This window comes from Ranitomeya imitator, chromosome 6 (assembly GCF_032444005.1).
Source record: "Ranitomeya imitator isolate aRanImi1 chromosome 6, aRanImi1.pri, whole genome shotgun sequence".
Lineage (NCBI taxonomy): Eukaryota > Metazoa > Chordata > Amphibia > Anura > Dendrobatidae > Ranitomeya > Ranitomeya imitator.
Genome location: NC_091287.1, coordinates 303,693,166 through 303,708,108, shown reverse-complemented (window position 1 = coordinate 303,708,108; position 14,943 = coordinate 303,693,166). Strand labels below are relative to the sequence as shown.

Below are 14,943 nucleotides of genomic sequence, written 5' to 3'. Positions count from 1 at the left end.
ACTGACCAAATACTGACCAAATACTGACCATAGCCCTGAGGCTTTATTCGCACATCAGTATTTGGATCAGTATTTCTATGTCTCCAAAACTCAGGGCAGGAGTCCATTTTTCATTTCTCATCCTCCTCCATAAATTCTCGATGCCAAATCCTGGTGTGAAGAAGCCATTAGATCAGTTCTATTACTCGCCATTATCTCCATTCCAGTAGTCCAATAATCCCATTGTGACTTCCTAGACACAATATTTCTCAGAATAAAAACACGCTCGTTTTGAAACAATAATTTTATTTCATATCTTGTACTATACTTCTGTAGCAAATTTTTTTTTTTTGCTGATTTGAGTGTATAATAAACTTTCTGATAAATTACATTTATTTCTTTTGTTAAAATCAAGGCTCTCTCTTTAATATTTTTTTTTTCTGTCAAAATCTCTTATATTTTGTTTATAGTAACTATTTTGTACGGTTATACATTTACTCCCCCAAATTTGTGGTTTACACTGTCAGATACTTAAGTAATATGTGTAACACCTAAACCAAGGGGAAAAAAAGAAAGAAAGAAAGGCAGTGAACTTGGAAATATATCTTGGCAACAGCAGGTAAAGCTTCCCATCCTCAACAGTCCACACAGCACACGTCCATCCATTCTTGGCCAGTGCTGCTCCTTCCTTGGTTACAGAGTTGCATTGCAATGAGGAACACATGGATTTGGGGAGAGGGGACATGGTGAACATCAGCACATCTACAGCACATCTGCCACATGTGACAGCTCCCTTGGCTTGTTCTGCATATGATGGTCTATTTCATAATGGTGAGCCCACTTCCATCTCGGTTATTATTATTATTATTATTATTATTATTATTATTATTATTATTGTATTCATTATTATTGGTTGGCCCAGGGCCTTTCCTGAGTTTCTTTGCAAAGGATAAAAGGGCTCACTGTTTCGGTTTTGAAGATGCAAAGCTGAGGTCCGGTTTTGGCTGTTGTTGCTCACTGTTTCTTAATATTTGGCAAACGAAACACAAATTAAAGAATAGAACTTTTTGTTATTTTCCACAATCCTAGATGGGAAACGTCACAGAGAACACAACGTCCCCGGAGAACGGACAGGTATTTCCTCTCGAATCCAGTAGGTGGCGCAAGTGAGGACGGATTCCTGATACTTTGGGGTGTAACTAGAAGATCCAGTTAAGTAGAGCAGACAGGAGCAGCAGGAGTAAAGGCAGGACGGCAGGGTGGGCGGCCCGGGGGTCTGCGGAGCCATTAGATCCACCGCACATTTGGAACAAGCTGCCTTCAATGTTGAGTTTTTTGGAATCCTTTTTCAGTTTCTCCCACATGTCTGCTGCCCCCTCATGACAATCTGCCAGCACTGTGACAGCACACACGTGGAATTCGTTCCAGTATCTAAAAAGATCAAAATAAAACAGGAAAGAGGGACAACATCAGTCACGGTGGATCATCTGCTGATACATATATATATCGCAACATGCCGCCATGACATCGTTCACACCTGTGTAGCATTGCTGCACCTTATGAGATTCAAAGGAAAACCTGTCTTGTGGCAAGCTGCTGTCTGTGCTATCTGTACTGTCATAATGGCTATCTGAATGTAAAGCGAATCTTATAAATAATATGGCTTGCTGTGTTTTTTATAATTTCACTATTATTTCTTAGACATCATAGCCATTTACATATGCTAATAACATTAATTGTGGTAATAACCTTTTCACCTGTTATATGGGACACTGAAATATTTGCCAAGGAGTTTACAGGAGTGAAATCACAAATTGAAAGTGTAATTTTATATATACAGTATTTATTATATTATGCTCATAATATATACATATATACATTATATATATTTATATATATATTATATATATATACATACATGCTCATAATATACATATATATATTATATACAGTATGTATATATATTATGTGTGTATATATATATGTGATTATATATGTATATATATATATATATATATATATATAGAGGGATATACATATATACACCCTAGCATGTGCTATTGCCAACATTTTCACACATAGGATTACAATCAATTGAGATTCATCAGCTTCCCACGTTGTAAAACCAATATATCTCCAGCAGTCATTGATATACACGCGTCTGTTCCCAGGGGGTAAGAGATGGAGAATAGACGTGTGACCCTATGCACCCCCTCCGTCCTCAGCCCTGTAATCCCCCCAGTGACCCTCCCTCTGACAAGCTTTCCTTCTATGTGTTCCTCTCCTAGCTGTGTTGTGCAGGAGAGTAGTTCCATGCCAGGTCATTTATGAGCTCTTCAGACAGCTGTAAACTCTAATGTTGCTACATTAGCAATAAATTATGAAATATTGTGATGCCTGGAAACTGTCTCTGGTACACTATCTCAGCTGTGATTGTATTTCCCACAGGAAGACTACAGCTCTCAGCAGGCTAAAATGGAAGAAAACATCATCGATTGCCATGCCCAAGACAAATACATACACTGCATGCAACATCTATCTATCTATCTATCTATCTATCTATCTATCTATCTATCTATCTATCTATTGTATTTTGAACTATCCAGTAAACACATTTTTATATATGTTAAATAAACATATACACTGTATATATAAATGAGGATAATTTTTTATGGTCTTCTTCAAAATATTTGTATATTATTATATTATGTCAAATGTTAATGGAAATTATACTATGATCAAATAGTATTTCAATACGGGAGAAATTTCTTTGTTTCCTCTCTTAATGATTCATAATTCAATCATTTAATGCATTAACTATATATATATATATATATATATATATATATATATCAGTAATAAAATTGTATCATGATCTGATGAAAACATATATTTTGTTATTCTTATTAAACGATGTAATTAAAATTAGGCATAATCATTACACCTAATAAATGTGTGAGTATAAATGTGTTTATGCATAAATGTGTGTATATAAATGTGTGTATGTATAAATGTGTGTATGTATAAATGTGTGATTATAAATGTGTGTGTATAAATGTGTGTATATAAATGTGTGTATGTATAAATGTGTGTATATAAATGTGAGTATACATGTGTGTATGTATAAAAATGTGAGTATAAATGTGTGTATGTATAAATGTGTGTATGTATAAATGTGTGAGTATAAATGTGTGTATATAAATGTGTGAGTATAAATGTGTTTATGCATAAATGTGTGCATATAAATGTGTGCATGTATAAATGTGTGCATGTATAAATGTGTGTATGTATAAATGTGTGATTAGAAATGTGTATATAAATGTGTGTATATAAATGTGTGAGTATACATGTGTGTATGTGAGTATACATGTGTGTATGTATAAATGTGTGATTATAAATGTGTGTATGTATAAATGTGTGAGTATAAATGTGTGAGTATAAATGTGTGTATATAAATGTGTGTATGTATAAATGTGTGTATATAAATGTGTGTATGTATAAATGTGTGTATGTATAAATGTGTGTATATAAATGTGTGAGTATAAATGTGTTTATGCATAAATGTGTGTATATAAATGTGTGTATGTATAAATGTGTGAGTATGAATGTGTGAGTATGAATGTGTGTATATAAATGTGTGTATGTATATATGTGTGAGCATAAATGTGTGTATATAAATGTGTGTATATAAATGTGTGTATGTATAAATGTGTGTATGTATAAATGTGTGAGTATGAATGTGTGAGTATGAATGTGTGTATATAAATGTGTGTATGTATATATGTGTGAGCATAAATGTGTGTATATAAATGTGTGTATATAAATGTGTGTATGTATAAATGTGTGAGCATAAATGTGTGTATATAAATGTGTGTATATAAATGTGTGAGTATACATGTGTGTATGTATAAATGTGTGTATGTATAAATGTGTGTATGTATAAATGTGTGATTATAAATGTGTGTGTATAAATGTGTGTATATAAATGTGTGTATGTATAAATGTGTGTATATAAATGTGAGTATACATGTGTGTATGTATAAAAATGTGAGTATAAATGTGTGTATGTATAAATGTGTGTATATAAATGTGTGAGTATAAATGTGTTTATGCATAAATGTGTGCATATAAATGTGTGCATGTATAAATGTGTGCATGTATAAATGTGTGTATGTATAAATGTGTGATTATAAATGTGTGTGTATAAATGTGTGTATATAAATGTGTGTATGTATAAATGTGTGTATATAAATGTGAGTATACATGTGTGTATGTATAAAAATGTGAGTATAAATGTGTGAGTATAAATGTGTGTATATAAATGTGTGAGTATAAATGTGTTTATGCATAAATGTGTGCATATAAATGTGTGCATGTATAAATGTGTGCATGTATAAATGTGTGTATGTATAAATGTGTGATTAGAAATGTGTATATAAATGTGTGTATATAAATGTGTGAGTATACATGTGTGTATGTGAGTATACATGTGTGTATGTATAAATGTGTGATTATAAATGTGTGTATGTATAAATGTGTGAGTATAAATGTGTGAGTATAAATGTGTGTATATAAATGTGTGTATGTATAAATGTGTGTATATAAATGTGTGTATGTATAAATGTGTGTATGTATAAATGTGTGTATATAAATGTGTGAGTATAAATGTGTTTATGCATAAATGTGTGTATATAAATGTGTGTATGTATAAATGTGTGTATGTATAAATGTGTGAGTATGAATGTGTGAGTATGAATGTGTGTATATAAATGTGTGTATGTATATATGTGTGAGCATAAATGTGTGTATATAAATGTGTGTATATAAATGTGTGTATGTATAAATGTGTGTATGTATAAATGTGTGAGTATGAATGTGTGAGTATGAATGTGTGTATATAAATGTGTGTATGTATATATGTGTGAGCATAAATGTGTGTATATAAATGTGTGAGTATACATGTGTGTATGTATAAATGTGTGTATGTATAAATGTGTGATTATAAATGTGTGTATGTATAAATGTGTGAGTATAAATGTGTGTATATAAATGTGTGTATTTATAAATGTGTGTATATAAATGTGTGTATGTATAAATGTGTGTATATAAATGTGTGAGTATAAATGTGTTTATGCATAAATGTGTGTATATAAATGTGTGAGTATAAATGTGTTTATGCATAAATGTGTGTATATAAATGTGTGAGTATGAATGTGTGAGTATAAATGTGTGTATATAAATGTGTGTATGTATAAATGTGTGAGCATAAATGTGTAAGTATAAATGTGTGTATATATAAATGTGTGTATGTATAAATGTGTGCATATAAATGTGTGCACCTATAAATGTGTGTATGTATAAATGTGTGTATGTATAAATGTGTGAGTATGAATGTGTGAGTATAAATGTGTGTATATAAATGTGTGTATGTATAAATGTGTGAGCATAAATGTGTGTATATAAATGTGTGTATATAAATGTGTGAGTATACATGTGTGTATGTATAAATGTGTGTATGTATAAATGTGTGATTATAAATGTGTGTATGTATAAATGTGTGAGTATAAATGTGTGTATATAAATGTGTGTATTTATAAATGTGTGTATATAAATGTGTGTATGTATAAATGTGTGTATGTATAAATGTGTGTATATAAATGTGTGAGTATAAATGTGTTTATGCATAAATGTGTGTATGTATAAATGTGTGTATGTATAAATGTGTGAGTATGAATGTGTGAGTATAAATGTGTGTATATAAATGTGTGTATGTATAAATGTGTGAGAATAAATGTGTAAGTATAAATGTGTGTATATATAAATGTGTGTATGTATAAATGTGTGCATATAAATGTGTGCATGTATAAATGTGTGTATGTATAAATGTGTGTATGTATAAATGTGTGAGTATGAATGTGTGAGTATAAATGTGTGTATATAAATGTGTGTATGTATAAATGTGTGAGCATAAATGTGTAAGTATAAATGTGTGTATATATAAATGTGTGTATGTATAAATGTGTGATTATAAATGTGTGTATGTATAAATGTGTGTATGTATAAATGTGTGAGTATAAATGTGTGAGTATAAATGTGTGCATGTATAAATGTGTGTATGTATAAATGTGTGTGTATAAATGTGTGTATGTATAAATGTGTGTTTATAAATGTGTGTGTATAAATGTGTGTCTGTATAAATGTGTGAGTATAAATGTGTGTATGTATAAATGTGTGATTATAAATGTGTGTGTATAAACGTGTGTATGTATAAATGTGTGTATAAATGTGTCATTATAAATGTGTGTGTATAAATGTGTGTATGTATAAATGTGTGAGTATAAATGTGTGTATGTATAAATGTGTGAGTATAAATGTGTGTATGTATAAATGTGTGTATAAATGTGTCATTATAAATGTGTGTGTATAAATGTGTGTATGTATAAATGTGTGTTTGTGTATAAATGTGTGTATGTATAAATGTGTGAGTATAAATGTGTGTATGTATAAATGTGTGTTTGTGTATAAATGTGTGTATAAATGTGTGTATGTATAAATGTGTGTATATAAATGTGTGTATAAATGTGTGTGTATAAATGTGTGAGTATAAATGTGTGTATGTATAAATGTGTGTATATAAATGTGTGTATGTATAAATGTGTGTATATAAATGTGTGTATAAATGTGTGTGTATAAATGTGTGAGTATAAATGTGTGTATGTATAAATGTGTGATCATAAATGTGTGTGTATAAATGTGTGTATATAAATGTGTGTATATAAATGTGTGTATGTATAAATGTGTGTATAAATGTGTGTATAAATGTGTGTATGTATAAATGTGTGAGTATAAATGTGTGTATGTATAAATGTGTGTATGTATAAATGTGTGTATGTATAAATGTGTGAGTATAAATGTGTGTATGTATAAATGTGTGTATAAATGTGTGATTATAAATGTGTGTGTATAAATGTGTGTATGTATAAATGTGTGTATGTATAAATGTGTGTATAAATGTGTGTATAAATGTGTGTATGTATAAATGTGTGAGTATAAATGTGTGTATGTATAAATGTGTGTATGTATAAATGTGTGTATGTATAAATGTGTGAGTATAAATGTGTGTATGTATAAATGTGTGTATAAATGTGTGATTATAAATGTGTGTGTATAAATGTGTGTATGTATAAATGTGTGTATATAAATGTGTGTATATAAATGTGTGTATGTATAAATGTGTGTGTATAAATGTGTGTTTGTGTATAAATGTGTGTATATAAATGCGTGTATGTGTTTGTGTATAGACTTATGTGTATGTGTGCAAAAATATGTGTGTTATATAAATTTGTGTGTACACATATATGTGTGTATGAATGTCTGTGTGTGTTATATAAATATTTGTGCTTAATTGTAGGTGTGTTATATAAATATGTGTATAAATGTGGGTGTATAAATATATATGTGTGTGGGTGGGTGTTATTTTGCCAAGCCCATAAATGTATACATTAAGTCTCACACTGACATGGCAGGATGTGGGGTGGTGCCTTTAGTAGATGATAAAAGTCAATGGTGGATCCAGTCATTCATCGTTTTGTAAGAGGAAAAAAAACTGTCTTTGAAAACTTACGAGCAAATAGTGTCGAGGTTTTTCTGTTCGTCCATGCTTTGCGAATAGGTTTCCATTTTATCTCCCATGGTGAGCATACAGCTGGAGAAGCCCTTAAAGACCGCATCGCACTTGCCTGCTGCCCTCACCGCCTGCACCAAGGACGCTGGGGACAGAGATCAGCACCGTCAGCCGGACAGTTCCACCCAGCACCCACAGCTTCCAGCACCCACAGCTTCCAGCACCCACAGCTTCCAGCACCCACAGCTTCCAGCACCCACAGCTTCCAGCACCCACAGCTTCCAGCACCCACAGGTTCCAGCACCCACAGCTTCCAGCACCCACAGCTTCCATCACCCACAGGTTCCAGCACCCACAGCTTCCAGCACCCACAGCTTCCAGCACCCACAGCTTCCAGCACCCACAGCTTCCACTCATGGCACAGGCATGTAATCACAATAATCACATTCTACCATACTGAGCAATGAAAATAACACATTGAATGTACTTATATCTATCTATAAATAATGAAGGATTGCAATGGTACAAGAATAACGTGGGTTTAATATAATCAGAATATATATATATATATATATATATATATATATATATATATATATACATATATATATATATATATATATATATATATATATATATATATATATATATATATATATATATATATATATATATAACAACCATGGAGTTTATTTACAAAAAAGAATAAAATACTGAATAGGAATATTCTAATATTATTTGTGTGTGTATATGTATAAATAAGTAAATGTATATATATATATATATATATATATATATATATATATATATATATATATATATATATATATATATATAGGGATAATATTTTATTTGTTTTACCAAATATTCTCCATGGTTGTCATTCTTTTTATTGATAAATTTCGCAGCCAACACCATCCAGGCAATTATTGCATTGTGAGACACAGAAATAAGCTGCTCCTGTAATGACTGTTTCTCATCCTGATTCTAGAGAATAAATACAATGTAATACAATAGTTTCCATAATACAATGTAATACAATAGTTTCCGACTCTCTTTAAATGAAAACATGAAATATAATTAGACACCAGACATGAATAAAACATTATTTTGAACATTAAGCAGCTGTTAAATCTGGGGGCAATGAAGTCTGTTTTTTTTTAGAGCTGAAACCTGTGATATTCCCCACTTTGCACTTCGGGGGCTTCCATCAGGAGTTGATAGTTCACACCAACATTCCCTTGGATTGCAGATTGTACAGTAGATGCTGCAGTGATCAGACAGGGTGGGGGAGGGGGGCTTCATCAGATATACTAGTCATCAGCCATTGTAGGTCATCTTGCCACATAGCTGCACATAGTCTGCTCCTGTGATGCTGAGGAGATGCAGGACTTCTTCTGGGCTCAGCACAGGAGCACAATAACAACATTACATTCCATTTCCCCCCATTTCCTCTTACAAATGCATTCAGGCAGCTTGTCATTAAAAATGCATGCACACATTACCAGGTCCCTTTCATCGTCTGCTCCAGCAGACTCCTGCCTGGAGAAGAAAGCAGCCCTGCATAGCTGCACAAGCCATAGGACATAGTCGTCATTCCCCCCAGCTGGGGATTCAGGTGGTCCTGGTTTGCCCCCATAATACTGGATATAGAGCTTCTATGTGGCAATTCATTGAAGGATCCTATGCAGCTGATTAATCCAGGGCAATTGGACACATGTCTAGTGAAAGTGGGTCATTTATCAATGTTCACTGCTTACAACTCGGCCACAAATGACACCGATCAGATCGGTCAAAGCCCAAGGATGGAATCGTGAAGGCGATCAGGGATAAATACAAGCGGAGCTGCAGCAGCTGAATGGCCATATATGTGTATTGTGAAGGAAAACCTCATGCTAAAAATCAAGGTGACACCCTCTCTGGTGTGTGGCATAGATTAGGCATTCTACACCCCTCCTCTGCTTACACTCTTAGTAAATGGAAGTAGATCACAATAATGGGGCACACTACATTTATGGATCCAGCAGATTAACACTCCATGAATATGGATGCAACACAGACAAACAATGTAGATGAATACCAACTGCTCATCATACATCATGATGCTGTAGCACTGATTACTGCGCATGCGTCGCTTTCTAGCATATAATACTATATCTAATACTATATATCTTTAGTTCATGGAAATCCCAACTTGCTACAGACAGATTCTGCTTGGATCAGACTATTTGTCAGCCAATGGAGCAGATAGGGCAAGGGTTTGACAGTTTCAGATCCTGAGTAGTGGGGATTTAGCTGCACCCACACACTATGCAGCTAAAAGAGGCATACTGGCACCAGAGATCTCTGCCAACCAGAGCTATGCAGAGCAATGAATGAACCTTGAGACAATATAGGGTATGCCATCTATAGAGCACATGCCATATACATGTTACATTGTCCAGTGAAGGAGAGAAACAAAAGACATAGAGGCTGCACTGAGCCAATAATACATCTATATATATATATATATATACATACAACATATACAGCTGAAATATTAACCGTGGTCCTGAATATTGTAAAAACAGGTAAGAGCTCAGACATTACAGGAAAACAGTCCTAAATCAATGTAAAATCCTCATCTCTAAAGTGCTGCCATCGCCCCCATTTCCCAATGAGTGCAGCTAGAAATTATCAAATTGGGTCGCCTTTGGAATGATTTTTTTATTCATTTGTTATAAAATTGCCATAAACTGTTCTTTAGATTTTTATCACATTCTGCTCATTAATTTCGTTCTTCTAGGCTGCAGACCCAGCTTGTGAGGACGAGGAGCTGCTGGAGCTGCTAATAATGCTGTTCTCAGGTTGCAGCCAGTCTCCCTTCCTGCAATTAACAAGCAGTGAGAAGTGTTATGTCTGCTGAGGTCTGCGGGCACTAATGGCATTACTGCTGGCATTACTGCTGGAAAGTCATTGTGCAGGGATCGCACAGATCCGGGACCCAGCTCCTCATTAGTCCGGATTATTGTCTGTCCTCACTAGAGGTGCTAATTGAGAGTTCGCTCTTCATCATCTCATCACCCAGGTTTCCTTCTCCACGAGTGTATTGTTGTGCTAGGTGGAGTAAGGGCCCACTGGTCACAGGGCACTGAGGAGAGGTGCCAAGCACAGCACTTGTCGCAGTGAGCGGACTGCATGGGCAATGCTCCTGTGCCATAGTGGCATAATGGTGGGCAATGCTCTGCCCTGTCCCCAGTCATCAGCCATATACATCTATAAGGGCAGTAAGGTCTGCCACTGCACATTCTCCTGATACAGCCATAGTGTACAAAAGATTCCACATCGTCAGCAGGAGACCCGAGTCATTGCAGGAAAATGATGGCTTCAAAATTGGTAAGCGTATAATAGATGGATCTTCGATTCAAACAATATATATATATATATACAATGGGTATGGATTAATGGATTATATATATATATATATATATATATATATATATATATATATATATATATATAATGGATTTTAGATGCATGAAAATAGCTTGGTAGCTATATAAAAAATAGCTTTATAGGTAGAATAAAAAATATAATAGGTACATGCATAGATACTGTAAGGTAGATAGATGATAGAGATTTGAAATTTAAAGTGAGAAATACAAAAGAAAGATATCTAGAAATAATAAAAACTATAGAGCGTTCTCAATATTCGGAAAGAGGAAAATGTCGACAGTTTATAATATACAAACTGTCAAAATTAAAGACATGTAAATATTATAGATTCATGTGACTCCGTTGAAACATTCTGCTATATTAACAATAGAACAAACTGTATGAATTTAGTTCGATGTCATTCATTCTGCCTTTCGCATCCTCCATTTCTGCACTTTCCATTCTCACCAGTTCCCATCATGTAGCACAGCATGCACACATACACACATATATATACACACATACATATTATTATTATCATACACACAATAACACATACATACACAAATACACATATACATACATACATCTATACACACACACAAACACACAAATATAGCAGTTTTTGCATGATAGAAAATAGAGAAAATACCAATGACTTAAAAATCCGTAGACGATCGCTGATATTTGATCGTTTATTTCCACATCGCAGCAGATGACACTAAGAGGTTAATTCTACCGCTATTCTTTGGGATACGGATAACACCGGAGCAGCCCCGAGCACTCACCTATGTGCACAGCCAGCACCAGTAGAATATATCTTCCGTTCAGATGAACTCCCATCCTACATTGAATAAAACCATTGGAGACTGCAGATTAATGGGGGGCTCGGGCAATCCTGGGTGGGGAGTGATGGGAGCCAGGCTGCATCGCAGACAAGTTCCAGCAGCTAGCACTTAGCAGAGCCGGCGAGAGAAGGGAAGGGAGAGAGGAAGGGAAGAGCTTGGGATGGGTCGCACCATTTGGAGAGGGGGTGGCGCTCAGCCCCTGCCCACCCCCTGCCTGGAGCTGACGTGAGGAGGCTGGCGATGCACCAGTTGCTTTTATATAGAGGCTGGGACTCGCCACCTGCGGCCACGGGCACGGCAATCCCTCTGCGTTACCGACCACATACAGTGGCAGTGGTTAGGCATGGCGGCGCTGCTGGGGTTCTCACAATCTCCATCCTACAGTGCACCATGTACCGGGCAGACACCTGCACACAGGGCTCCGAGCCACAGCAGGTGCACGGGAGACACCGGGGACACGAGTGGGGAAGGGCCGGGGCCACCACAGGGGATAGCTGCCAGTGACAGCACTGAGGGGGGAGGGGCGGACACGATGATGTAACCGATCCCTGACTCTTCTCAGCTCACCTAGTCCTGCCGTGTAGTAATGCCGGGGTCTCCTCAGCCCCCAGTCACACGGACCGGTATCTCACTGACGGCTCAGCTGTAGGATTATCTGCAGTCTGTCCATCTGTTATATCTCTATATTGTATCTATGATCTATTAGCCATCCATTTATCATCGATCTATCCATTATCATCTATCTATCTATCTATCTATCTATCTATCTATCTATCTATTCATCGCTTATCTACACATTCTATTTATCCCCCGTCCATCCATCTCTGATCTGTCTCTTATAAATACAATTTGTTAATTTAATTAGCATTTTTTCTGTTCATCAACCTTTATTATACTATTTTTTTATATCCCATTTTTAATTTGCTTATCTCTTTAGGCAGATATGTGTGTAGCCCAGTACAGTATATGCTTTATCTTTTGTCAATTCATCTATTTAACCTATTATTTTACTGTATCTTGGTTTGTATCTATTATGTAGCCATTAAATGAACCAATATACATTCACATCTATCTATCTATCTATCTATTGATCTATATTTTCTTTCTTTCTTTCTTTCTTCCTTATCTTTCTTTCTTTCTTTTCCTTCTCATATTCCTTCCTTCCTTAATTCCTTCTCTCTCCTAGTCTTTCTTTTCTCTCCTCTTCCTTCCTTCTTTCCTTTCTTCCTTCCTTTCTCTTCTTCCTTTCTTCTTTCCTTTTCCTTCCTATTCTTTCTTTCCTTCTTTCTTTCTTTCTTTCTTTCTTTCTTTCCTATTCATTCCTTCCTTTTCTTTCTTTCTTTCTTTTTCTTTCTTTTCCTTCCTATTCCTATTCATTCCTTCCTATCTTTCTTTCTTTTCCCTCCTTTCATCTTTCCTTTTCCCATTCATTCCTTCCTATTCTGTCTTTCTTTCTCTTCCTTCCTTTCTTCTTTCCTTTTCCTTCCTATTCCTTCCTTCCTTCCTTCCTTCCTTTCTCTCTCTCTTTCTTTCTCAAGCTGCAATGTATGTGATACTAAACAGTACATTGATCTCCATTGGTAATGTCCTCATATTCTTTCCCTATGTGCCCGCCTAGTATACCAGTGACCTGGCACCATTACTCATAGATGTGTATTCCTGGGAGGCTCGTGGCTCACTCTTCCCTCTCTCTATTGAGCCTTCTTATGGCAGCTCCGCTTTCCTCTGACTGCAGCCTTCTTTCTCTACCCCCCATCATCCCCAACCTCAGCTCAGGCAGGGTCCTCCTCGGTGACGTCACCAGGGGAGTGCTGTGACGTCAGCCAGGAGGTGAGTAGCGTTTCCCCTGCACCTGCTCCGCATCCTAATCGACTCCTCTAAGCCAAGGAGACTGATAGACTTGGCTTGTGTCGGCTGCTCCGGCGGTGGAAGGGGAGGAGGAGGGAATCCTGCCTGAGCCCGGTGATTAAGCACTGTGTCCCCCTGTAACAGCCACTGCTCCCACCTCCTGGTCCCCACCTTTATAGACCTTCCCCTCCAGGTCTGTTACTGAACAATGAGTCCTGCAAGAATGAAGTAAGAAGAAGCAGAGGCGAACCTGCAGTCCTATGTAAAACATGAGGACAGCACAATATCACCATTAGTTGTACCATGCTGATTTAAAGGATACATTTTAGTTCTTACTTTCTGATTGTATTTTTTTCCTAGCCAATTAGTTCACTCCTAGTTTTGAAAGGGAAAGAAATGCATGAAAACAGTAAAATCTGCATCAACCAGTAGGTGTGAATGTAGTGGACATGAGATCTGCAATCATTGGACTGCCCCGCTTGTTCCATTTATAATATCTTTTGGTATCAGTATTATGAAGGAAAGACTTCACATTTGTCTTAGAAATGTAACAATAATTATTATTGTAATTGTTTACAGTCAGAATGTCAATATTTACTGTCAGGTCCTGCTAGATCTGCCTGTATGTGTCCATTAATGAAGTATTGCTACATTCATTGCTTCATCTGATGTTCCTGAAACCATTGTCAAAAGGCCGATTTCCATATTTACATGATTCACTCCTATTAGTTGGGTTGGCAGAAAGCAATGCACGTGCTTCAGATATACAGAATAGCTGTACTTTAAACTATTAGCATGTGTTAAAGGGGTTGTCCAGCTTCGGCCTCTATTTTATTTTATTTTTTATCTAAATGCATGTATTTTAACCTCAACACACTTTTTCAATTTGGTTTCAAGGCGTTGCACTCTATTCTGACAACTTCTTAAATGCAAAGTCCTCCGAGCCTTGGGAGACCCGGCGCTAACGTCAATAGAAGGTCACCGCTATGGGAGGTGGGAATAAGGTGCTTTTATTTTACATTAGAGAATGAAGTATTTAAGAAGCAATTCTTCTGACAGTCGACAACCCCTTTCATGAAAAAGATTTGCATCATTTTGCTTTTATAGGCTCCTTGTCTCTGTGTGGTTTGTGGTCATAAATCAACTGACAGGAGCTCCAAAAAAGAGAAATAAGACTTCAATCTCTGCCATTGGACTGTCACACTAAGCTCACTGACAGATATCAGTTAA

The 14,943-nt window shown here is 35.5% G+C and overlaps 1 protein-coding gene across 1 annotated transcript; it reads right to left on the bottom strand.

Moving 5' to 3' along the window:
• Nucleotides 1–272: 272 nt before the first annotated feature.
• On the bottom strand, nucleotides 273–12,376 carry NRN1 (neuritin 1). The gene is made up of 3 exons (XM_069730706.1): nucleotides 11,806–12,376; nucleotides 7,604–7,748; nucleotides 273–1,410 (listed from the first exon to the last, which is right to left on the bottom strand). Exons 1-3 carry the CDS (start codon nucleotides 11,858–11,860, stop codon nucleotides 1,179–1,181), a joined length of 432 nt encoding a protein of 143 aa, XP_069586807.1. The 5' UTR covers nucleotides 11,861–12,376; the 3' UTR covers nucleotides 273–1,178.
• Between the last annotated feature and the right edge of the window lie 2,567 nt (nucleotides 12,377–14,943).